Source organism: Natator depressus, chromosome 6 (genome assembly GCF_965152275.1).
Source record: "Natator depressus isolate rNatDep1 chromosome 6, rNatDep2.hap1, whole genome shotgun sequence".
Classification (NCBI taxonomy): Eukaryota; Metazoa; Chordata; order Testudines; family Cheloniidae; genus Natator; species Natator depressus.
In genome coordinates this window covers 45,228,381-45,255,622 of record NC_134239.1, presented here as the reverse complement: position 1 = coordinate 45,255,622, position 27,242 = coordinate 45,228,381, and the positions used below count along the sequence as shown (strand labels likewise).

The window sequence follows — 27,242 nt, the reverse complement described above, 5'->3', positions numbered from 1 at the left end:
TTGTGTATCTAAGAATAAACCCAAACACTTTCCATCTGATAAGCCATATATCAGCATAGAAACGTATCTATCTTTACCTTGTCGTAAATCATTCTGTTAGCCTCCCCTCACAGTTTACCTCATGTTTTATCTGCCAAGAGCCTGAGGCTATACCCAATCTGCAGTAAATGGAGAATAGTGTAGCTGCCCTCCTGTTGAATGGAAAACCAGCTGGATCAAGATGCTAGGACCCATCATCACTTTGGGCAGCCTTTCAGCATTAAACTCACAATGTACTTTGTTTGTAGAAATGCTGACTGCATTTGCCTTATGGGCTGCACGTTGACTAAGCCTGTTATATAGCATGAATCCAATAAAGCGTAGGATGCCAGAATCTCAGCTATCAGAGGGGTAGCCACGTTAGTCTGTATCCACAAAAACAACGAGGAGTCCAGTGGCACCTTAAAGACTAACAGATTTATTTGGGCATAAGCTTTTGTGGATAAAAAATCCACTTCTTCAGATGCATAGAGAGAAAATTACAGATGCAGGCATAAATATACTGACACATGAAGAGAAGGGAATTACCCTACAATTGGAGAACCAGTGTTGACGAGGCCAATTCAATCAGGGTGGATGTGGTGCACTCTCAATAATTGATGAGGAGGTGTCAATACCAAGAGAGGGAAAATTGCTTTTGTAGTGAGCCAGCTACTCCCAGTCCCTATTCAAGCCCAAATTAATGGTGTTCCATTTGCAAATTAATTGTAGCTCTGCAGTTTCTCTTTGATGTCTGTTTTTGAAGGTTTTTTTGGTTGAAGTACCAATGTACATGGCAGAGGGGCATTGATGGCATGATGGCACATTCACCTGCACATCTACTAATGTGATGTATTCCATCATGTGCGAGCAATGCCCCTCTGATTGAATTGGCCCTGTTAACACTGGTTCTCCGCTAGTAGGGTAACTCTCTTCTCTTCATGTATCAGTATATTTATGCCTGCATCTGTAATTTTCACTCCATGTATCTGAAGTGTTTTTTTTACCCACGAAAGCTTATGCCCAAATAAATCTGTTAGTCTTTAAGATGCCACCGGACTCCTCATTGTTTTTGAGAATCTCAGCTGATACAAGATGAGGTAGCACTGTTGACTTCAATGAAGATGTGCAGATTTACACCATCTGAGGATCTGACCCTAGTGTTCCTCCTTCAGAAGTCCAACTTTTAATCCCTTCTCTTCTGAGCTCTGTTGTAGTTTTTAAGCTGCGGTAGAAAATGGTTGTCTCCCATAGTGGTTCAAGTTCTGTCACTTCAATGTATGTATTGTTAACCCTTCAAAATGACACAAACTTTGTCTATATTAGACAACATTGGAAGTGCTGCTGCTGATGGCTCTCTGGCTTCACCAGCTGTTTCAAGCACTGTTGCAGTTAAATCTGTACTACCCAGAACTCCCAAGGTTTCTAGCACCAGTGTAGATGAGGACTAATATGGTAGATGAGCCAGCAACTCAGGTACTTCGTGCCTCATCATGTACAAAGCTCATTCCACACCAGTCAGGCAGTCACTGGGCTAAATTGTCTCCTGCACCTGAGCCCTGCTCAAGGCAGGCAGGGGTTCCAGCTTCCTGATCCTGAGGGTTGGTCTGTGTGAGTGGCATCCCTGATAATGCTGTTAGAATGCTCTAAGATATGGCACTGTTGTAGCAGCACCGCAACCCTGGCAAATGGTCTGTGTTGGGGTGAAGGGGGTGGCTAGAGTAAGACTTGTATCAGACATAATTGTGCCAGAAGGGAATTCTCTTGTTCCACAGGAATCCTTGATTTGCCATGTGTTGCCAGTTTATGGTCCCTTTTCACTTCCTGAACAATGCAAAGGGGCTGGATCTCAGTAGCTAAACTTTCCAAAAATCTCTCTTTTTTTTTTTTTTTTTGGTGATGTTTCTTTTAAACAATTAGACAACTTCTTAAAAGATCCTAGTTTATAATTTGCTTCTAGAAAGAGAACTAGTGGCTTAGGTTTACTAGCTAGAATTTCTCTTTTCTTTAAAAGCAAATATAAACAAGCTCTCGTAGACAGTAGTATATTTCCTTGTTCAAAGTGCTTTTCTTTCCTTGCTTCACTGTTACTGTGACTATTCTTTTCACTAGAAATTACACAATTAACAGATGTTTTGCACATGTTTGTGCTTGATAGATACAAAAAGTAGCTACTTACCATTTTATTTATACATATATTTTGCATCAGCACTAGAGTTCACTGGACCCCTTATGGTTTTGTTAACAAAACACATAGACACACAACACTCCTGGTTGTTACGCTGCATAATTAAAAGAGTCTGTTTGTTAAACTAAAGTAAACAACAATAACAACAACCACCATATTTCCTAATGGAGAGTAGTGGTGAAGTTTGTGGTTTTTTTTCTTTTCAATGACTTAGGGAAGAAATGAAATCTCTCCAGGAGGCCTTTCAAAAGCAGCTTAATGAGGCAGCTGAGAAAGCAGAAAAACAGCAGGCTACTGTGAGTGATTCTCTGTCCTTTCTTCTGTATTCTTGTTTGTTTCTTCTGTCTTTCTACCCTCCTCCCTTGTGATTTATTTAATCTCAAATAGCTTTGCATGACCAAAGTTATACTTATTTATTTATTATGCACAGTGCTGTGATGACCAAGAAGACCTTAGGCCTTGCTCTAAGGAGGCTGCATCCGAAAGCCCTTTACTCTCCCATATACCACTTTATACTGGTATAATTCCATTGATTTAAGTGGAGTCATACCAGATTGAAAAGAGTGTCCATAAGAATTTAATCAGGCCCCAAAGGTCCAATCTTGATCTTATTAAAATCAGTGGGTGATTTGCCCATTGACTTAAAAAGAAATAGGATCTGGTTCTCAGTATTGTAACCCATGAAGTCAGATGAAAGTCATCATTAAACTGTGTAACAATTTTTGTCTAAACCCTCCATTAACCAGGGACAATTTAATCAATCTTTGTGTGTTACTGTTATTCTGTTGAGCATAAATGGTCAGATTTTACTACTGCATAGAAAATTACAATTGTTTCTCATTTCTCTTGTATAACTGGTTTGCTGCTAGGACATAAATAAGGAAATGTCTCCTATAAATATCAGTACTTAAATAAACAGAACATCTCTGTAAACGTCTGTCTTCAATTGGTCATCAGATAACAGAACATTTTAATACCATTTGAAAGCTGTTTTCCCAGATTTCTTGGTTAACATCTGTTTCCACCCTGGCTTGAAATACTAGTTGACGATATATTTATTTTATTTATTTGGGCATATCTAATTTATTTTCAGGCTCAAAAGACAAGAATGGGGTGAACATAAGAATAGGGTAAATAGAAAAGGGAATTAAATGATTTTGCAAAGCTTTGCAAACATTTGCCAAAATATGATTTTTGGTGAAGGTTGATATTCCTCTTATTTGTATCTGAGCCAGATTGTGAATGCTTGTTTAACAAGATGTGGATTTTATTAAATGGGTTTAGGAATGATCATAGTCTCACTTATGTTAATAGGAAAATTTCCATTGGCTTCAGTGGGAGCAAGATCAGATACTGTGGCCCCAATTCAGCAAGGTACTTAAAGATAGGGTAGTTTTACGGAAGTCAATGGCACTACTTGTGCTTAAAGTTAAGTGCATGTTTAACTGCATTGCTGAAATGCAGCCTATATCCATGTCATACTATGCTTTTGAAAACAGAAATAGCTTTGTCCAGATACATATATGGAAGCATTCTGCTGTAAAGGAGAAATAAAGTGCATTTTATAGTAATCAATTAAAAAACTTTCAAGGCAATATTAATAATATCTGAAAGTACTTTTTCTTCACTGCTCTCTGAAAGCTTGGGAGGGGAATCCATTCCTTTACAAAGCATTGTATCCTCTTTGCCACCTGTTTAGGCATTTATTATTGTTTGAGGGGTTGTTGTGGTTTTTTATTTTATTTTTGGAGAGAGAGAACAAAACAACAACAAAAACCCCAACACTTAAGCTTTGCTTTGGGCTAAAAATGAAAAGAATATGCTTAATTTGATTTTTCAGTATAAAAATAAGCAGATCAAAATTAGTCTTGCCAAAGTAGTCGTGGCAATGTGTGTCAAGAAAATTAAGACAAATTATCAAGATAATCTAGCAATCGTATTAAAATGGGAGTACTGTCCTAAAGTCAATAGCAAAGCAGAGCACAGGACTTGTTCATCCCAGTTCTCTTCTCTAACCAATTGAAAACATGGCAGGCCAAATTCTCAATTCTCAATTACATTGAGCACTGACCTCGGTGAAGCGTCAATAATGTACGGTAATAAAGACCAGTATCAATGGCAGGAGTCAAAACACAAAACAAACTTTAAATTAGAATCTCCTGACTTCTTGTTTGTTACACTGTATATGTTTCAGGTCAGTTCAACACTGGTGTAAATGAGTACATCTTCAATTGAGGTCAGCAAATAGGTACCTCTAAAATTTTGAGTTAATTTTACTCTTCATTTTTCCTATTTTTATATAAAGTTCTGTCTCTTTGCATTAGCTTTTACCTTCAATGGGATCTCAATCATGGTGCATTCAGGCTAGGGTATAATCCTGAGTGAAATACTAGGGACAACATTCTGATCTTAGTTACAATTCAGTGATTCTGCACCATCCCCTACCACCTTTGGAACACAATGGGATAGATCACTGGTCTAACTGAGAGCAGAATTTGTCCCAGGTTGTTGTCAACTGGTTAGGGAAGGAGATTGTGACACAGAAGAATCAGGCTCCATTCTCAGCTCTCCCAGTGATTGACAGCACCATAGCATCTTGAATACATTACTCAAGCCAGCAGGGGTTTTCACTGTGGTGTTATCCAGCATAATTCCTACACCTCTTTCACGTGTTCCTCCTCCTGAGTATAAGATTGTAGCGCCATCAGACAGCAACTTACCACACCCTGCCCATCATGTCTCAATAACGCAAGTATGCTCAGATGGTATTTTTTCATTTCTCACGTAACATGTGCTAGCTTTCCTATACTATACAGAATATGTACATTCCACATTGCTATTCCTGTTACGGATTTGGTCATCATGATTAGATGTCCTGAGATCTTATCTTCCTTTTGACTTTCACTGAGATCTGTCGTACTTGGGTTTTGAGCTCCATCTGCACTGACCATCCTCAGGTTTTGTTTAACTGAACTGCTTCTGATGCAGTAAGTTTTTACCTGAGTGGGTCACAAACCCAGCTGCAGACCCCTTATCTTTTATCCAGGCTTGGACCTCGTACTGTTGCTAACAGCCACAGAGTAATTTTATTAGTAGTAAATATAAATAAAATATGAGAAATAGTAGTAATAAAGAATGCAAGATTTCCTCCAGAGACCTCTAACCATGAATAGGAATCTAACAATGAAAACCTCAGATCTATCTTGCCCTTTGCTAGCAAAGTACAGACTGTTCACTTCATTTAAATAATAGGCATTTCAGTCAGAGCAGAGCCATAATAAATGACCATCTTTGGTTGAAAACAGCCTTAATGAAAAGCTCCGAAAGCCATTATGACAAAAATAGAAAAGTTTATCTGAGTGAAATATCTTTTCTTTAAGGATTCAATCCCGCATCCTGCTGAAAATTCCAAGAGCTGCCAAGTGCCCACAGTTCCTATTCATATTAATGGCAGTTAAACGTGCTTAGCACTTTACTGGATTCAGCCTCCGATGAAGCAAGTTTTCTCTCTTTTCTTCAACAGTCAGGGCAGATCTAACTTTTTTGGAGGGCTTGTGGGTTTAATACCAACAGAATGTAGTTTACTCCAGGGGCCAAATTCTGGTCTTGTCAAAGCCAAGAGTTTTTATGTTGAATTCACTGGGACCAGGATTTGGGCCCACGTGAATAAAATTTCCCAGTTTAAAACTTTGATGACTCCCCCCCCCCCCCCGCATATATATTCTTGTACTGAGAATCTGCCTGCTTTGTTTTCATCCCTACCCAAACTAAACCATTAGAATAATACAATCCTCAAAGCAGGATCATAACAGATATACTGTTGACTATGGCAGGGCTGCCAGTTGTAGCCATAGTAATGAACAATATCAGTGCACATGCTGTACTTCAGTGCATTGCTAATTGTTCATGGCTTAACCTGTCCTAAGTGAGACATAAGAAGTGACTAAGCATCCAGCTTGCAAGCTTTGACTGTGCAATAACAATTATATGTTGGTGTTCTTCTGTCCTTCATCTATGATAAATATTCATATAAAATAAATGTTTGATTCTTAGAATTAGATCACTGCCATCTGTTAGGGCATTTTGTATTTCGGGGGGTGGGGCAGAGGCTAATTTGGAAATTTTAAGGTCAAAAACTGCTGAGAGTAAAGGCCAATGGATGGAAGCTGCAATAATGTAATAAGCTCTGAAACACACAAAGCTCTGAATATGCAGAGGGTTTGTCTCCTGGAGACACAGAAGCACAGTCCTTGTTTAACATTGAAAAGGTCACTGGCTTGCAGCTGTAAAATATTTTCAATATTTATTTTTAATTGCAGCTAGATATCAGTTAAAGGCAAACATTTGATAACCATTGGATGTGAAACTGGGTGAAAAGACTGAATAATGGGATGCAGAAAACTCCTGAGTGGCTTCTCAGCCTTTAATTTAAACAAAAAGATAGACCAGAACTTGAATGGCCATTCATGCATATGATAATAATAGGTGCATTAGGGTGGAGGAGGCAGAAAGCAGAGTTTCTACACCCACCTAAGTAATGATTCATGCACTATTAATATATGCCCCCAAGCAGCGTTTTTTAACTCAAGGTTCTCAAACCACAGGCAGTCCTTCATAGCCTTGCACGATGCTCTTTCTTTGGATTTGAGTAAAAGCATCATGCAACATCCTGACACTGAGACAATTGCCTTAGGGCACCACAGTATAGAGGCATACACAGACACACTCAAATGGACAGATGGGTTATCTCCATATTAGCTCTAGTAGCCAAGTAATATAAATCTAAGTCTTTTACGTGGCTTACTGCAGCTCTGTGTTATGACTAATTGGCTCTTCAGCTGCTAAAGATTAAGTGGCACAGCCTTAGAATTCCAAGGAACGTAAACAATAAATGCATTTTTTCTTAATTCAGATATAATTTAACCTGAAAAGAAATGGTTTTCTGTGGAAAGCTAAAATGTATTTATTTAGGTTAATTGATTTAGTACACATATTCTTAGGTGCCCATATCAGTGTGATTTACATCTACTGTGCAAAAAGCTTACGTGGTACATACAGCTTTGTGTGGACCCTTTAAAATACACTAAATTTCACCCTAGCAGAATAGCCAGGCTAGTGCCCGTGTCCTATAATAGCAGTAGCACACTGAGAGCATTTTCTTTACCATCTCTCTCCTATTATTTTAGTTATTTCAGCACCCGAAATGAGCAACTTTGGAGGAAAAATGACAAGGAATCTCTCTTGACAGTAATGACTGAGAAATAGGACTCATGTCAATGAAGGTCATTTTTTTTTACCTGTCTTAACTATATCCTTTGAACAGATACAGCAGTGCATCTAAAGAGCCACATTTATCCTATACTCTATTTGTGATTCTTCCATGGATCTTGGACTTGTGGTTTCACAGTGACTATTTTTAAGTGACTTAGTAAAGTCCAAATGTTTTAGGCCAAATGTCTAGCAGACTAAAATTCTCTATTTGAGCATCTTGATCATATCTGAGGTTGCTTAAAGTCTTCAATTCCCATTAAAATCAATGGGAGTTGAGAATAATCAGCATTTTCCACAATCTACGTCTTTATGCACAGGACTTGGACAGCAAAAGTTCCATATAGCCCTGCCAACCATCCCTAACCTGCAGGGACCTCTCCCCCCATTGAATGATAGATTGTTCATTGGCTTCATTGCTGGTATGGTTATCAGTGGTGCCAAGTCTGATGGTGTTTTTTAATTACTGACCTTTCTCACCTAGGAAGTGGACTAAAACAGCCTACTCAATGTCACACAATCTAAGAAGAGCTTGTCTTAAGGTAAAGCCACTGAGGCAAGTGTTCAAGTGGTGAAAGGATCTTTATCCTAATGTCCTCCTTCTTAAAACAGCAGGTTTTCCCAAAGTGAAGTTATAGGCATACTTTCACAAGTGCTTTTATGTGAACTACTAAGTTTTCCTCAGCTGTGTTGCTTTGTGTGAATGCTTTTTGTTGTTGTTATTTGTTTGTTGCAGAGAGAGCTGGTCTACTTTTTTTAATCTCTGTATTGCTAATTCATGTAGGATTGCCACGGCATCCTAATATGAAATGGATATTTTCACATTGTCATGTTTATTTTAACTACATACGGTACACCTTTATCCCTCACTGTCCTGTAAAATGTACCCAGCAATGAAGTGAATGCAGTCTGACTCCTATAAAGAAAAGTACAACTTGACTTGTGTAAACCAAAGATGCTTCTTAAACTACATGAACTGCATAAATTGAGTCAAACTTCTATGTGTAAGAATTCCTTGAATTTAGCATAGGTTCTGACACCTTTACTCCATGAGTGCTCTCATTGGCTCCAAAAGCTTAATGGAGCCACTCATGTAGTGAAAATCTATTTAGTATAATTAAGGGTGTTAAAATCTGACAGATGTTGTGTTAATATATAGGAGATTGAAAACTGCAGAGATTTTATGATTGTAAAAACAGCTAACTCTATTGTTCTAAAAATCTGCAATTCTCTGAAGATTACCATGGAATTTGTTTTAAAAAATCTGGAGGTATCATATCCATCCAAAATCAAAACTAGGACTTGAAGGATTTTCATGCAGAATGAGTTTCTTTATTAACCTATCTTGTTTAGCGAACCCCTTAGCTACCTGTATTGTCACTTTATTGCAGATTATTTAATAGATATGAAACTGTAGTCTACCAAGGCTGGGCACCTCCTTCAGTTAAATAAGGTGTCTTATCGGTAGGTACAGATATGAGTAGTGGCTTAATTTTTGAATTGCCTATCAAAAGTTGTGAAGAGGAAAAGAAAAGCACGAGAGTGGAAAAGAAATGATTGTGTGGCATTTGTTGTATGCTTCAAAACTTAACATTCAGCATTTTTTTAAATTGGCAGATTAACTTTCTGAAATCTGAAATGGAAAGGAAGAGCAAAATGATCAGAGATCTCCAGAATGAGGTAAGAGGGATATTTGATTGTCAGCAAAGTATTTTTAGAGTGGATTTTAAAGACGTCTCAATATTTGAACAACACTGAATGCACTTTAGTTTGTTCTGTGAGATTAAACCAAGAAAGGAATAGTGGTCAAATTGTTAGTATATTTACAATAAAGGCACAGGCTTTCAGCTTTGTTTTACTTTCTGGAATTGTGAAATATTCCATGTTTGCTCAGATTTGTCCCATTAAGACATGATATGAGATCGTTCAGGTGCTAACACTCTTTTCCATCATAGTATTCTACCTTTATTTTTGAGTACTTAACCTTGAAACACCTAATGGTGGTTTATGTGTAACCCTATAAATGCTGGCATCAGAATTAAATTAAAGCATTTTGAATACATAAACCTCCTATTTACTGTAGTGAGTATTTAACATATACCTTATTAAGAGATGTATAGGTTGTGATTAAAAATGGTGAACGCTGCTGCAGTGCCTGATTGTTTCACATACTGTATCTGCAACAGAGTTACTATCAGGTATAGATCACTTTATTTCTTGATTCATATAGTATCCAAAAGAAGTGTGGGTCAGGTATAGTGAACTAGCTAAGATTTACACCAAGGTTGCTGTTTCAATGTTCTGTATCGTTTATTAGAGGAACACAGTTTGGTAGACCCAGAGATGAGATAAAAGGAGAACATTAAGAAATAAGGCCTTCTCTCACTATTATGGGTTTCCTGTCTCTGACTAATAAATTCCGTTCCAACGCTTCTTAAATCAAACAACTGGCATGCAATATTGTCTGCACATGAACAATCATTAGATTGTTAAATTAAACAATTAAATAGATATTTAGCTGAGCAGGTTTGACACACAGGTTTTATTCAATTGCTTATTTTGACTGACCCTCGAGGTAGCCAAATGATATTTCTTAGGGGGATAGAGGAAAAAAACTGGAGATCTCCCACAGTTCATACATTGAAGGAGATTATAGCTTTAATTCAGAATTGGAACATACAGCAATGTACTGGAGAGATGAACCTTTGGTGACACGTTGAAAATGCATCCAAAATATGAAAATGTGCATTTAGGAAAAAAATAAAAAATTGAAACGGCAGTGTGAACTGATGTCCTTGCTAGTAAGCTACAGCGTACAGCTATATCCTATTTCAGTTAGTCTTTTTGTTTTGTTTTGTGATGGTGTTTCTTTTTAAGTATTGTACTTTGTTGTGATTATAATGAAACCAAATCTGTGGCCATTATGCTTACAGGCAATCCCCTCTTACCTCCCATCCAAAATAAAAATGTTATTTCCTTTAGTTCAAAGATATGAGATTTTACTTTCAGTGCTGCATGTGACATAGAATGCAAGAAAATCTACTATTGTCTGATATGCTACATTACTGTTCTTTCTGCCTAGATTTTTCAAGCAAAGTACTTCATAATCCATTGTTTCTAAATAGCTCTGCATATATAACTAGTACAATGTATTTATTATTTTTTTCCTTTTTTGGAGGGATTATTTAAAATTGAGTCAATAAGCACCTTTTTAAAGGCGAGGTATTTATCTTTTTACTGGAGTACAATAGTACTTTATTGGTCAGGCTGCTTCATTGAAATCGATGGAACTATCTAAGGTACTTATATGGCCTCCATTATCATAGTCTCTGAGGACCACACAATATTTAATGTATTTATCATCCAACACCCCTATGCTTATCCCCATTTTGCACATGAGGAACAGAGAAGTTAAGGTCACACAAGAAGTCTGTGGTAGATCAGGGTATGGAACCCGGGTCTCCCAAATCCTAGGCTTATACCCTAACCACTGGACAGTTCTTCCTTTCCCTTATTATTTACTGAATAAGGTACTAGTCAACATAAGTAAGGCTATCTGAAAAGGTGGAAGTAACTGTCTACAAGTATTAGAAGGGTGTAAATATCGAGAAGGTAGAAAAAGTGTGTAGGGTGCTTCAGTGGGGGTAACTGGAGGGAATCAAATATATGTACATTTATAATCAGTACAAACTTACCACTTCTTCATAGTGAGATCTAATATAGTGTGAAATATTATGTCAAGGGAAGAGGAAGCTCCATAGTTCCTATAATTTAAAAGTTTGACAAAGTCCTTTAGAAGATATAAGGAAAAGATGTTGGTTGGAAATGATTTAGTAGATGATTTAGAACATCCCACCATCTATGATGCTTCTCTGATTTCACTGTATGAATCATGTCATTTATTATGTAAATGATGATATGTCAGATATTCATTTAGGGTGAAAATCTGCCTCCTAGCCCTCTGTACAGTTGAAGGGCCAAAATGCAGGGAGTTCTCAGGGTGCCACTCGGGGGACTGAGAATTGGGGAGAGGCTATGCAGGGGAATACCCCATGTCATTAGCACGTGGAAGGGGCTTACGCATGGGCTGGAAGTATGACCAGTGCTCCTCCAAATACTTCATGGACCCACTTGTCATGACAACACATGCATCCTGAATCCAGGCCAGTCTATTTTCTGACCTTCTGTGTTGGTGCTTTGAGTAAACTTGTACCTTAGGAGAGTCACTGTTCATACAGAATTTGTAGTAATTAATAAACATTGTTAATGTTTAGTAGCTTTTCCTTCTACTGTAAAGTAGATGCATGTTCTTTTAATTGAAAAAACATAATAATTATTTCTGTAATACAAAATGCCATTTTGAATACTCCCATTAGTAAAAGTTCAGTGTTAATATTAGTCATCTTGTAGACACCTTATTTTCTTTTTAAATTGGCAATACAAGAAGCAGAAATAACCCCATTGTGACTTACTGCAATTTTTTTTTTCATATATTAAGTTAGCCTTGTCTGGTGTTTACAACTCATAATCCTTTTTGAAGCCTTGATTCGAGATCGTGAAGGGCTACAACCTTCAATTCACTTTTATATTAGCTTACATAAATGTAGAAGGAACATTTGTTACCCACTGGCACCTGTGAGACAATTTCATTTTCCACCTGCACTCCACAAATCTCTCTGGGAATAATTCTCAGGGACTGGAGCAACATGTGTATGCTCATTCCACACAAAAAAATGCTTTCTAAAGAGGCATTATTTTATCTTAACATAAGAGGACCAGATGATGCTATCAGTATACCTCAAGCAGTAAAGAAACACAATCTATTTAAATGGTTTTCTTGCAATACATTTGGAACCTTGGGTAGCATTTAGGAATGGTGCTTATTGCTAAAACTGTCCTGAAAATCAGCATAGCTGATGCTTAAACCTTCCTGTGCCCTGAATACTGTCCAGAGAAAAGATAACAAGCCTTTCAGTCTATCTGCTGCAAAGCTAAAGGTAAAAAAAGAAAATACATCTTTGTTCCATGACAAGGATTTGTCTTCCAAAAAAATCTTTATGGATATTTTTTCCATTACAGACCAAATTCTGGTCTTCAGTGACACATGTAATCCCACTAAATTGAATGGGGTAACTAAGAACAGAATTTAACCCAACTGGAGTCCAGTTTCTGTCTTGCCCTTCATCCCCAACAACAAATATTTATTTATCTTGCCCATCTCTTACATTTGCTTTCTTCCACAATACGTTTTCATTTGTTTAATGATGCATGTCTGAGTTCTGCCTATTGAAGGTATATTTATGAGTTGGGAATAGGTTAACACAAGCTTAGATTTTGGATTCTGTGTAGGTACAGGTACATACAATTCAAAAGAAATGATACATATTTATATTTAATTCTAAACCACAGAGGAATCAGGCTAACAGTGCAGATAGTTTATATATTCACTTATGTCTTCCTTTGTTTCTCTTGGCTTATGCCATTTTCTCTATGAATTCTTGATTGATTTTTGGATATTACTATACAGTATATTTCAGTTATTGCACTTCCTGATTCTTTCTTCACAGAAGAGGATTTAGCTGTTTTGATACTGGAGACACAATCTCCCAAGCGCTCAGAACAAGTTGGGTCTGGTGGGTGTGGAGTGTTAGTATCTCAGGAATCATATTTCTTGGGGATTGACACTTCAGTATAACAAACAAAGTTCAACAGACCATGGAATCTTGTCCATATCACAGGGTCCTTGATAACTGCAATCTAAATGGCTACTACATTTTTCTTTTTTGACCTTAAATCTTTTGGATGCTTTGGGATTAAATCTGCCTTTTCTAATATATCTTGTCTTGTAATGCTTGTCTGATTTCATCTACCAGTCATAGAAAGGCCTCTCCCAATATTCAAAGAGAAATATTTCATTAATATATCTAAAGTTTAAACCAGATGTCATGTTAATACCTTTCCTAGGTAGATCATTAGACTTTTATTGCCATATGGAAGGGCTTGGTGTTCAATCCCTCTTTCTATAGTAATTCATTTTGGGGAATTTTGTAACCAAAGGTGTTTGTACTTCTCAATTTAAGGAGGACTTGGTTCAGTGAAATTAATTTTGAAGCCAAGGGAAGTCGCAGGAGTTAGTCCTGGATGATTTAGATCTTATTTTTGTCTCTGACACAGATATCTTGGGCAAATAATTTAGTCACACTTTTTTTTTTAAAGAGTCCTCTAGCTTGGAATTACAGTTGTAAGGTTCCAAACCTGTGTCATGAAGGGTTGGATGATCAGAGAGGCTGAGTACCCACTATCCCAGATAAAATAAGTGGGAGCTACCAGAGCTCAGCATCTCTGAAAATCAGACCTTAGTCTATGTTTCAGGATTGGCACCCACAAACTGAATGCTCCAAAGTAGTTCTCACTGTTGAAAATGTTTGCATCTGTGCCTCAGTTTAACCATCTATGAAATAGGAATAATAGGTGAAATGGAATCCTAGTGTAACTCCTTTGAAGTCAATAGAGTTATATCAGGGATAAATTTGGATCAGTAATACTGAGCGTGAGGCAGCATGATGCAGTGAATGGGACTGGAGTAGGAGTTGGGAGACCTGGGATCTCTACCTGGATGTGCCACTAACTTGTTGTGTGACCTTTTGCCTGTCATGTCTATTTAAACTATAAGCCCTTCAGAGCAAAGACTGTCTTATGCAATGTGATTTTACAGTAACTAACACAATGGGACCTAAATCTTGGTTGGGGCCTTTAGGGGTATGTCTACATGGAAGCTGGTAACGAGCCTCCCAGCCAGGGTAGACAGACTCATGCTAGCTGGGCTCAAGCCAGTGCACTAAAAATAGCAATATAGCTATTGTGGCTTGCACCGGGTCTCAGGCTCTCAAATTCACCTGGCTCCCTAGGCTTGAGAGCCTGAGCTCCACTCCGAACTGCAAAATCCATCCTGCTATTTTGATGTGCTAACTCGAGCCCAGCTAGAGTGAGTCTGTCTACCCAGGTTGGAAGGCTCACTTCCAGGTGCACCACAGACGTAGGTGCTACTGTAAAATAAATAAATAATTATGAGTATTGCAAGCCTTAATGTTTTAATATTTGCAAAGCCCTTGGGAACATCAGGTAAATACTGTGTGCCAAGGCAAAGTGAATGTAACACAGTGATTGTAATTAATTAGATAGTAAACTCTTTAGGGGCTATGTTTTCCTATGTGCCTGTTCTGTGCTTAGCACTATAGGATCCTGATCCTCACTGGGCAGTACTGCTATACTTCTACTAGTGCTAATAATATCAAGTTTTTAATGTTTTTAATTTCTTGGATCCTGCATAAGGATTCTGGGTTGCTCTCTTGAGTCATCACGTTACTGGGTGTTTGAACACTGTATGAGTGCCCAGTACTGAGTCATACTAGCAGATGTCTTTGTTTAGCTTTCACTAGGAGGTCTGACAGATCTGCCAATCAGAGATGAAAAATAAATAAAATGCATTGTTAATCAAGTTACTATTTAAGTTAACAACTGGATGGGGAGGATCAGAGAACACTTTGGGAGAAAAAATATACTGGCTCTATTAAGTCTTCAGCCATGCCCAAAACCCCATCAGAAATGGAGTGGGAGGAATATGTTGGCAATATAGTGTCACTGGTGTCCCTGTTCTTATTGAGAGAGAATAACTTGGTATTGCTAGAAATCATAAATCTCACCTCCTAACTAGGTTCCAGAATCAGAATGCAAATAATTCACTTTCCTCCTCCTTTAAAACTAAAGACAATAAACAAAATATTGTACAATAAGGAGGCATCATGTTTCTCAAGAGAGAGAACAAAATAACTTATATATGCTTTTAATGGAACTATAGAACTTCATGTTTATTAATAGCCCTCAAATGTTTCAAGTTTGATATAGAAATAGAAGGATTAAATCTTGGGGAAAGCGTACAATAAAAGGGCATGAATCAGAGAGGAGAGAGAGAATACAATGTAAAGCAAACAGAGAGGAGCTGTTGGGGGGAAAAAATGGACACAGGTTTAGTATATTAGGTTTTCAAAATAGCATGAGAAGTGATGGAGGATAAACTCATTCCAAAAAAGCAAGTATGTCACACACGCACATAATTAAGACAGAACAATGAGATCAAGACAAACATGTAAAAGATGAAAAATGGATTATTGTAATCTTTGACATTTCTTCCATTAGCTCAAGTGATCTTTCTCTTCACATAAGCAGTCACAAGGAAAATCTACCTGATTGATGAGGGTTGTTTGTTTTAAACCCTAGAACAAATCCTTTGAAATATTTTCATTTTTCATCTGATCATGCAGCTGGATGTCTTACTCTTGAGATTCTTACCTACAGGATATCTTTTTCCTCACCATTTGTTTTGTATATAAAATTTCCATATGCTTCAGAAGGAAGGAATCTGACAGGGCAGTAGTTAAGGCTGTTTTACTGGAATTGTATTAAAGCAGTAGTCTAATGGTAGCATGGTCTAATAGTCTGAGCAGGTCACTGGAAGTCAATATTATGTTTCTTTTCCAGTGTTTTCCAATCTTGAGCAGATCACTTAACCTCATTATGTATCAGGATATCTAGGTATAAAAGGGAACTAATACCACCAAAATGGAGATTTTGGCAGGCATGTATATTGTTCCTCTCAATGGCCTGTCAAAATCCACTGATATCAATGATTCTTTCCATTGATTTATTGAGCTTTGGATCAGGCCTGATGTTATATAAGTGAATTACTTTGACTAAAATGAAAAAAATGTATTGTCACAAATCAGACCACACTGTGTCTTATCACTGTAGTGTACTGATGAGATACTGATTAGAATTTCTTGATGGTTGTATGTATAAATATTAGACTTCTAAACGATTGCCGTAGACAGTATATTAAGTTAGTTGGATAAGAAAAATGGAACTCTATAGATGAATGCTTTGGCCCCTTTTGCTGCCTAAAAATATTGTAGCAACTTATTTTACTTGCCAGGACTGTTTGTGGAGCAGCTAATTTTAAGTATGCAACTTTAGCGCCCTCATGGACAATATGGAGTCTGCTCTGCAGGCAGCTCTGGCCAACAGAAGGCGTGCGCAGGAATGCAGCAGGAAAAATCCCTTCCACCCCAGGGGCACCCAGAGTGAACACACACACCCACAGGAAAAGTACAATGGATCTAACAAAGGGAGATATTTATTTACAGAGGGATGAGAGGAGAAAAACAACAAGGGGAAATATAGGGGGAGCAGTAGAACAGGGTTGCATCCAAACCAAGGCCCCACAGGCCCAGTGGTAGCATAGTGTGAAAGGGAAGACACCAAGCAATGTTTCCACACACAGAGTTCAGGAGGCCTGAGCAAAGTTCCAGTTCAGTGCTGAGTCTTGGGTGCTCCTGGTTGTCTTCGGCGCCAGTGAACTTTCCCCAACAAACCCCTCCGGTGCCCTCTTCTGCCACTCTCTGTAAAGCCACACAGAGCGACCACCTCCTCGCTTAACTAGCTACAACCTCCCTCCTCATTCCCAATGCAGAGTCACAAGCCCCAGTACTCACAGCCCCATGGAGCTCTGGGCAGCAGTGATACTGGGTCCAGCTCTGGCCTGTCCTCCTCAGGTGATTCCTCCCTGGCACAGTGCTCCTCCTGGCTCCTGTTCTGGGGTGTCCCTGCTTGGCCACCCTGTCCTTCCCAGGGTTCAGGCAGGTTCTCTGCTGCTTTACTGTGCAAGGGCCTGCGGGCTGCAGCCCTCCTCTCTCTCTCTCTGGCTCCAGAGCCCCACCTGGAGTTTTCCTCCTCTCTCTGACTGCTCCCCCTCCCCTCTTAGGAAAAAGATTTAAAGGGGCCATGTTCTCTAAACCCCAAGAAATTACAAGTAAATATTAAAGAATAATCTGAGAACGCTAATGTTGAACTCCTAAATACATCAGTGTTCTGCCCGCAGCAAATTCCATAGCTGAGGGTTTACTTAAGCTAGTCTACTGCCATTCACCACTGAAATAGCACTAGAGACAGACAGCAAGAGCTTTTCAGTTGATTGCAACTGCTGTGATGTGTTCAGTGTAGTTGTAGCCGTGTTGGTGCCAGGATATTGGAGAGACAAGGTGGGTGAGGTATTAACATTCATTGGACCATGTTCTGTTGATGAGAGAGACAGGAAATCGAGCCATAAAGAGCTCTTCTTCAGATCACTGTTGTGATGAGTACAGGAAATCTCAAAGAATGCCATTTTCCAGGCCATTCAGGTCCTTGTAGATGACGATAATCACCTTAAATTGGCCCCAGATATGAAATGGAAGTTAGTGCTGAATGCAGAGAATACGAATTGTTTATTATATCCTATCCTACTTCAAGGGTGGTAAGTGTTCCTTTTGTATGAGGTGAAAACCTCAGCGAGATCTCCAGGAGTAGCCCTATGTAAACCATATGACAATAATCTACCTAAGATGAAAAAGGCATCAATAAACTGCTAATGGTTACATAAGACAGAAAAGGTTATAGTCTCCATGACAGCCAAAGATAGTAAAAGACATGACAGACATTAATAGGACTGGAATTCCAGGAACTCCAGTGGATGGAGTAGGACCCCCAAAAATTCAGTCTACAAAGATGAAGTGTAGGGTATTAATATTTGTAACATCCTATTAGAACTTTGGATGAGAGATGAGTTATTATTATTATATTATTTATTATTAAAATGCTAACAGCCTACTTTAAATCAGAGGCACAGTCACTTATCAGCTATTGCATATCCATTGGGATATCATTCCACAACAACTGTTTGGAAATGCTACACCTGTGAATGGTGTCAAAGGCAGGATGCTATGTGAACATGCAGTAATAATGCTTTTTAAAGGGCAAGGGTGGGAACGAATGTTGACAAATAGCTATTTTTGTACATTATTAACTTAAATGGTGGCTCAACTGGTAAAAGCAGTCGCTTTTTATTTAGTATTTTGTTAATGTCCAGTTCCTTTATATCACACGACATTATCCTTTTATTTTGCATCACCTTAGCCCACAACATGACTGAGTATGACAAAAATGTAGCCTGATACAATACAACGTTCTATCGGCATAAAAAAAATAGACGTTTGGATGACTCTGATGCATGCCATCGTACTGGCAGAGGGATCTGTAATGAACACTTAGCTTCCCACACTATTTTCAGGTGCTATAATTTAAGATATATCTGAGAATCTCTAAGTTAATATTTGGGAGACAAAGTGGGTGAGGTAATATCTTTTATTGGACCAACTTCTGTTGGTGAGAGAGACAAGGTTTCAAACTTACAGAGAACTCTTCTTCAGGTCCTGAAGCTTGTCTTGAAAGCTTGTCTCACTCATCAACAGAAGTTGATCCAGTAAAAGAAATTACCTCACCCACTTTGTCTCTCTAATATCCCGGGACGAACACAGCTACAATAATGCTGCATATAGGTTTCTATTTCCAAACATCTTCCAGTGTATTCATTGGCAGGGTTATCAGTATCAGAAAAATATGTTTTTGTTTTGTCTCTTGCAGGACAGGGGGAAAATATAAATTTCTTATAGGCATATAGTGGTGCAGGTGATAAAAAGCAAACCAGAAATGGAAAATAAATTTGTCTGTAGCTCCCAGTAATTTTTGTTTACCTGAAGTGATTTTATAAGGAGTATGGTTTTAAAGAAACTACTATGTAAACAGTCTTTTGTTCCATTCATATAGTGCAAGTCTACACTATAGTTTACCTATGTTACGTCAGCATACAACCACCGCAGTATTTGATTCAGTTTTACATGTCCACACTTTGCTCTTTTGGTGGCAGTGCATGGCCTCACAAGATCACTTGCACTGATTTAACTGCCAATGTGGGGCATTTGGGGATAGTTTCTGAAAGGCAGCAATGGTCCATGTAAGCAACACAGTGTCTACATTAACACTGCATCGACCTAACTATATCGCCTTAAGCGCTACACCTCTCGCGGAAAGTGGGGTTAAGTCTGGGTAGTGGGAGAGTTACATCAGTGGGAGCTACATTTTAGTGTAGACACTTAGGCCTTGGCTACACTTGCAAGGTAGAGCACATTAAATCAGCTCTGGGCACACTAACTCCTGAGGAGTCCACACTGGCAAGGCACTTAGAGCGCCTGGACTCTGCAGCTGGAGCACTCCTGGTAATCCACCTCCATGAGAAGCATAATGCTTGCTGTGTCCTGGCTGAAACGTCCAGGTGTCAGTGTGTTGCATTACTGTGCTGTGACAGGCCTCCGGAAATGTCCCATAATCCCTTGAAGTCAAGTGGCCACTCTTCTCATTGTTTTGAACTTGGCTGCAGGTATGCGGATATCCCCCTTCAAAGCTCCGTTTCTGACAGCATGCTTATCTGCTCCAGGACAAAGCAAACCATCACTGTGGAATGCTCCTGCTGCAGAGGCAGGCATTTGTGCGTGTGTGAGAGAGAGAGAGAGAGGCGGGGGTGGGGGCTGATGTTGGCATTTCCCCCTTCCCTCTGCCGCTGTCTGAACTTACAAGACAGCATGCTGACACACTCTCTGCCCCCCAAAACACAGTCTCTCCCCCCACATTCACACAACAAACTCCCTGTCACGCTCGACCTTCCCCCCTCCCCCCCACCCTGATTTGAAAAGCATTCTGCAGCCACTTGCACACTTGGATAGCTACCACAATGCACTGCTCTCTGTGGCGGTGCAAGAGCTGCTAATGTGGCCACGCCACTGAACTTGCAGCTGACAGTGTGAACACACTGCAGCGTTTTCCCTGCGGTGGTCTCCGAGGGCTGGTTTAACTCCCGGTGCTCTACGTCTGCAAGTGTAGCCATGCCCTTAGAGTTAGCAACCTAACTCTGTAAGTATAGACCAGGCCATATACATTTTGGTAGCTTTAGTGTCAAGTAAATCATATTAAGACAGCATTCTATCCAATCTCTCTGTGCTTACCTGTACTAATAAAAGGAACACTGATTGGACTTTAAAATTCCACCAGATCTACAGGAAATTTTATGGCCTGACAGGAAAATTCAATTGTATTCAATTAAATTATGGCACATTCTTGAGGAAAGACAGATGACATTTTAAGGGTCTGGGTCTATATGCTGACAGTGCTCCATACAGGGGAATGCTGTAGTTTACTAACCCTTCATAACTTGTGGAAAAATTAACTCCTGGGCTATGATTTATTCTTCAAAGGTGAAATTTACCCCTGTGCAGAGAGAGGCTGCACAAGATCCTAAGTCCCATCTATACCTTGCATTGAGGCCTTCTTCAGGATGTTGACAGTTTGTGTTTGAATTGTTATAAAGCTTTTAACTTTTTGAATCTCAATGTTCACTATCATTAAATAATTGTCTCTCCCCTTACCCTGCAACTGTGCAAGTTTAAATAAACAAAAATCAGAAAAAATGTTTTAGTATTGATGTTAATTTTTATGTCAAAATTATTTAAAAGTATGAATTCTGCCATGCCATATTTATAAGAAGTGCCAACTTTTGGACTGCATAGTAAAATGTAGCAGTAGACTTGAAATTCATGGAAGAATGAGACTAGTAAAATCCTAGATGAAAGGTGCAACGGTCTTTTGCAAGGACTCTGGTCTGGTCTACTTAATTCTAAAAGTGCTACATGGCCTTCTTTGTGCTTTCCCAGCTCCCATTGACATCAGCTGTTCTCCCATCAGGCAACGAGGGCAGGATGAAATGAAACTAGATATCTTAGGTTCTTTGGTCTTTAAACTTGAACAGAGATTTGGTGAATTACAATATTATCAAGCAATACAAATCTTGAGTGTAAGGCAGATTGGAGCCCAGCCACAAAAAAACTAAGCGTGAATGATATTTTAAAATCAATGCAGAACTTTCTGGGAGCCGGTGTAAAATCAGTCACAGAGGAGAAAAAAATGTGCTGATCTTGCTTGGCCCCGGTAAGAAGACAAGCAACAAAGTTTTCCACAGTCTGAAGAAGTAGAAATTGCACAGTGGGAAAACCACTTAAAAGGGAATTACAAGGGGAAAAAATATAAGGGGAAAAAATAAGAACATAAATCAATACTCAAAATCTTGAGTAGCTCCTATTGATTCTTTCTGTCCTCAGATGAAAAAAAAAAGGTAATGATCACATTTCCATGACTCATATAATAGACTGAGTGGAGTGCAACTGTGGCTTTTCATCATCACAAGCAGAGCTATCAATTGCCAAGGTTTAACATTTAGATCAACAAGAGATAGAACCCTACTAGAAGGAAGTCTGGGTTATTTGTCTTCGATTTTAGAACTTTCCTTGCCATCTAAGACTGCAACACTCAGAAAAAGAAATGAATCATTTCCAAAGAGACTGTCCAATATTTACTGAAATAGAAAAGTACAGCAGCATGTGACCTGAGTACATATTTGTTAAAGGTAAGCACTGGGGGGGGGGAAGACATTGGTTTCATTTATTGATTAAAAAGTTTTCTTTTACTAGGCCTGATCCTGCCAAGCAGCTCCTAAATTGTGCTGCATTTCCTTAATTCAATTTAGAAGGTGGTATGAAAGACTGGGTCCTCGCTAGAGGCCTGATCCTGTTCCCAGTGAAGTCAGTGAGTATTTGGAGGACTTAGGAGCCCAAAACTGATCACATTGGAGTTAATGGGAGCATAGCCACTGATTCCAATAGAAGTAGGAGATTCTGGGAGTGAGTTTTTAAAACCCTCTTCATCAGCCTGACTCTGCTTCCATGAAGTCAACAGGAGGTTTACCACTGACTTCAGTGAGAGCAGATTTAAGCCAATGCTTTGAAAATCATCTGTGCCTCATTTTCTCACAGTGGCTTCAGGAGTAAAAGTAGCACCACGCAACAGAATGCAGGACACTCAATATACTGTAGCTAATAATAAATCTGAGCATCCATAATTTCAATTATTTTATCACCAAATATGTTTAGATTTAAGATGTCCTCTTTTTTATTGGTAATTGGTAATTAGAGATATTAGAATAAGTAAATCACATTCTGGCATATAGTTTGGTGGTTTGGTCTCCAGTTTTGGATCTCACTCCAAATTGTAATCATGGGGACACTTTCAAGTACAGGAATTTATGTCTGCACCCTCATTCTCCCCAAATTCTGAAGGATTTGGAGTGGAGGCTAAGGTTTTGGCCCAGGTCTAATTCTTATTGTGTGTTTTTGCCCTTTTAACCTAGATAACAGATACAGTAGAGCATACTCAGTGGGAGTGCAAGCTTCTTTGTACTATGTTGCTTGATCTGGAGGGATCGAGGAAGGGAATAGTTCAGTCTCTACATTCAGTCCTTTGCCTTTGTTGAGACTAGGAATAATGGTACCAGTTAGTGCCAACAGTGCTGGAAATTTGTGATGCAGAAATAGGGTGACCAGATGCTAAATACAAAATATCGGGACCACCGCAGGGGGAGCGCCTTTTCAATTGTTACACTCACCCGGCACGTTCGGCGGCGGGAAATAAATCTTGCTGGCGAAGAAAGAAGTACCCACCGCTGAAGACCTGGACGTGCTGGGTGAGTGTAACAATTGAAAAATCGCTCGACCTGCCTCTCACCGCCGCCTAAAGAACGCGGGACAAACTGCTCAATTTTGGGACGGTCATCCCTATTCATCTCTTACATTCTCTTATCCGCCCTACCCTCAGCTTAAACACAGTCTGGCCTAAACCAATTTAAAGTATTTGGGATTTAGGACATAATAGGAAAAAGAAATGTTAAATAGAGCTTTTCAGAGGTTCCCCATGGTTAGTTTGTCCACAATTATAAGTATAGTATTCAAAGTAACATTGATTTTATTAGGTGTCATTTAAGTACAATATCAACCTTGAGAATGTGGATTTATTTCTATGATGTAATTCAGAAATACAGTGTTTATCCAATAACTAGAATTGTCCTAGTACTGTAGACTCAGTAATCACACCCATTTGTCGTTTGCCTGTAAAAGTGACTCCGTTTAATGGTTCTCCTTTCCACTGCCCCATAATTTGATTACATAATTATTACAAGTGAGACCATTAAATATCCAGGCCAAGAACAACAGAAACCAGTTACTCACTTTTCTCACTAACTGCTATTGCTTTGGCTTGCAAACAGTGTTCACCTGGAAAGATTTGGTGCATATGGAAATGCATCTTACGTGAAACCAGAAGGATTTAATCAAGGTTGCCACTTTAGGCATTTTGGAGTGTATCTTATTGACTTTCTCAATGTCTCTCTGTTTCTCCTTAGTTAATAAGTGGCTGTAAGTTTGTTTGATTGTAAAGCATATCAAGTAGCATACTTGGTTTTGTAAGATAAATGAGGATCTTACTATAACTCTATAACTATACATGGTGGTGAGGCCTATTGATCCTCCACAGACAATATCCTATTTCAAAGTAGTGCACACCTGGAGTGTTCTCGCTCTTAAAAATGTACTTTTCTATGCTAAAGTATAATATTTAGCCCTATGGATCAGATCTCTCTGTAGAAAAATAGCTAGTTTGAGGGTTTTTTTCAGTGCTTTTGTGTGTGTGTGCGCGCACGCATAAGACAGTAAGAATAGACGGTGTGGTTTGTAAGATTATGAGATAATTTTTCTAGGGGCTGGAGCCCTATCACTTGATACATTGAAGACTAAACTGGACAAATAGCTAGATGTGAATATACCATAGGAAACAGTCCTACACTAGCAAGGTCATGGACTTTGTGACAGAACAGCTCATCTCCCTTCCTAAGCTGTATGATTCTGTGAACTGATTGCCTGGGGAATGGGGTGGGTGAGGTTGGTTAGGACAGAAATCCCTAGTCTCCCACCTATGATACGTAATATGCCAGATGCGTTTTGGGCTTTTCACCTTTCTCTGAACAGTCGAGCATAACCTGCTACTGGATGCAAGATATCTAACTAGATGGACTAATGTTTTGCTCCAGTATGGCAACTCATACTGAATATTCCTATATTCGTATTTGTTAAAGGTCGTTTTCTGCAGAACTATTTAGAATGAGTCTTTATTCCAAGATTAGTTTCTCTCTTTCTCTAGGCTCTGTATCCCAACAGCATGTTGTCTTATCACTGTCTGGATTGTATGCACAAGGATGATAGACAGAATGAACCAGTAGGTTTCAGGAAATTCTGAACACATTTAAGGTTAAATGATGGATTGCTAGATTAATCTATTACATTACTCAATATTTGTTTGAAGTACTGCACACCTATACTTTACTTCCAAAATTCCATACACTGTCTTCAAGTCAGTAATATTCACACCTGAGTGGTCCAGGAGCCAAATTAGCTATCAACATTACCCAAAAGAGCCACAGTAGTGTGAATTCATTGTTTCATTTACTATAGTACATATATTCATATTTAAACAGTATGAGAGGGGAAATATTTAGTGTGTGTGTATGTAATTAAATATAAAGTAAATAAGCCATCCCCTGAGCGACGTAAGTAACTTTGACCTAAGCACTGGTGTGGACAGCACTATGTCAATGGGAGAGCTTCTCCTGCTGATGTAGCTGCTGCTGCTCATTGGGGGTTGATTGATTTAAGTCGATGGGAGAACTCTCTCCTGTTGGCTTAGAGCAGCTACACTAAAGAGGATCTGTAGCCTTAGATAATAGGTGCTGTCCCTAGGGTGGATGCTTTCCAATGCATGTTTGTCGGTCTCATTGGAAAGCCTGGAGGGGCAACACTTACTAAGAGCCTGTCAGCATTTTTGACTGTTATGTTAGTTCTGTTGGTTCTATAGTGTAATCATAATTTCTTAACTGTGACAAAGTTCCTGCTCTACCTTGGTGGGTCTTGTGCTTATTGGCGGATTCGCTCGCCTTGGAGCTTCACAGTAGCCCTCAGCTTGGCCGTTTTTCTGAACCCACAGTCCAGGTTGACTCCTCTTGTGACTAACCAGGAGTTGAGAGGATTTGGGGGGAACCTGGGCCCGCCCACTACTCCGGGTTCCAGCCCAGGGCCCTGTGGAATGCAACTGTCTAGAGTGCCTCCTGGAACAGCTGTGCGACAGCTACAACTCCCTGGGCTACTTCCCCATGGCCTCCTCCCAACACCTTCTTTATCCTCACCATAGGACCTTCCTCCTGGCGTCTGATAATGCTTGTACACCTCAGTCCTCCAACAGTCCATGTTCTTATTCTCAGCTCCTAGTGCCTCTTGCTCCCAGCTTCTCACACACACACCACAAACTGAAGTGAGCTCCTTTTTAAAACCCAGGTGCCCTGATTAGCCTGCCTTAATTGATTCTAGCAGTTTCTTGATTGGCTGCAGGTGTTCTAATCAGCCTGTCTTAATTGTCTCCAGTTCCTTATTGTTCTGGAACCTTCCCTGTTACCTTACCCAGGGAAAAGGGACTTACTTAGCCTGGGGCTAATATATCTGCCTTCTATTACTCTCCTATAGCCATTTGGCCCGACCCTGTCACATAACAAAATAAAACTTGACATACAGTTTCTCTACAGCGATTGTAAATTGTCTTTAGCAAAACTGTATCAAATTGGTTTAAGCATAGGACCAGTCCAGAGCCAGAATTGGAGCAGTGTTTGGTTGGACAGGGGATGAGGATACAATGATTTGATGCCTTCCTTGAACTGCTTCTACTGGCCGTTTTCCTCAAGTGTAATTTTCTCCTCCCTGCACCACCTTTGGTGAATCTGGGCCATTACTTTTAATGTGACAATAGTCCAAATGCAAGACCTAGGCCTCACTCCAACAAAAGTATTAAAACACATGCTTAAACTTAAGAACGTTAGTAGTCCCATTGACTTTAATGCATGTACTGACCTAGCTACAGTTAAACATGTGTTCACATCCTTTGCTGGGTTAGTGTCCTAGTCTTCTTCCACTGCTGGGATTCACTAAATACATGCAGCTGATTAAAACCAAAATTATACAATTTAGATGAAACATAAATATTGATCAATGAGAGTTAACCTGGATGCAGAATATTTAAAAAACAGAGAGAGAGAGAGGGAGAGAGAGAGGTTTTTTTAAAAAATCAGTTCAGATTCTTAATGCCTGTTGCCAATTCTTGTCTTCTTTATTTGGGAAAAGCCCCAAGTTATTTACATTTCAAAAGAGGCAACTGTGCATGTATAGAGCCTACTGTTCAAATTTGCACTGTGTTGCATACTACTTATTATATCCTCTGGGTAGTATGAGAACTATGCAGAATCCATTTGATTCAGTGGCACTTTGTATAGTTAGGCTATGTCTACACTTGCAGAGTTTTTGTGCTGTCAGTTTCACCGGTGATAGGGAACCAGTGAAAGAAAAGCGCTGGGTTGTGTACTCACTTATTTCCACAGGCATCAGATAGGGTTTACTTTTGCAGCAGTTCCATCACTGGTGAGAGCAGCGCACTGAGGGCAGCGATCCCAAGTGCAGCTTTCTCCGTTTTGATGATAGGTCTTCTAGGAAGGGTGGGGGAGGGTGAGCGCAGAGTCCAAGAGAGGGATTGTTTGCTCTGTGGAGCAGCCATGGTCAGATGAGCACCTGCAAACAAAAAAGGAAAGGCAGTTTCAAAGTTCCCTGGGCTTTACAGGGGGAGGGGCAGATGTCTGTTTACCTGGCAGCAGAGCTGCTGGCCAGAGTGGTCACCCTAGGCACTGTGGGATATCCTCAGGAGGCTAAAAGCTGTTTACACAGGAAGAATGTGTCACCATAAAAGGGTCAACGGTAAGAACTGTACGCCTCTCGTGGAGGTAGTTTTCTGGTTGCGGTGAAACTTCTGAGTTTCACTGCCAAAAATCATTGGCGAGTGTAGATGTTCCCACAGTTTTGGGGCAAAAAAG

General features: G+C 39.4%; 1 protein-coding gene across 1 annotated transcript in view; it reads left to right on the top strand.

The window, feature by feature from the left end:
• LUZP2 (leucine zipper protein 2) overlaps positions 1-27,242 on the top strand; it is a 443,808-nt gene that overhangs the window by 266,705 nt on the left and 149,861 nt on the right. The window contains 2 exon segments of the mRNA XM_074955173.1: positions 2,421-2,502; positions 9,092-9,154. Of these exon segments, the coding sequence (XP_074811274.1) occupies positions 2,421-2,502; positions 9,092-9,154 (145 nt within the window).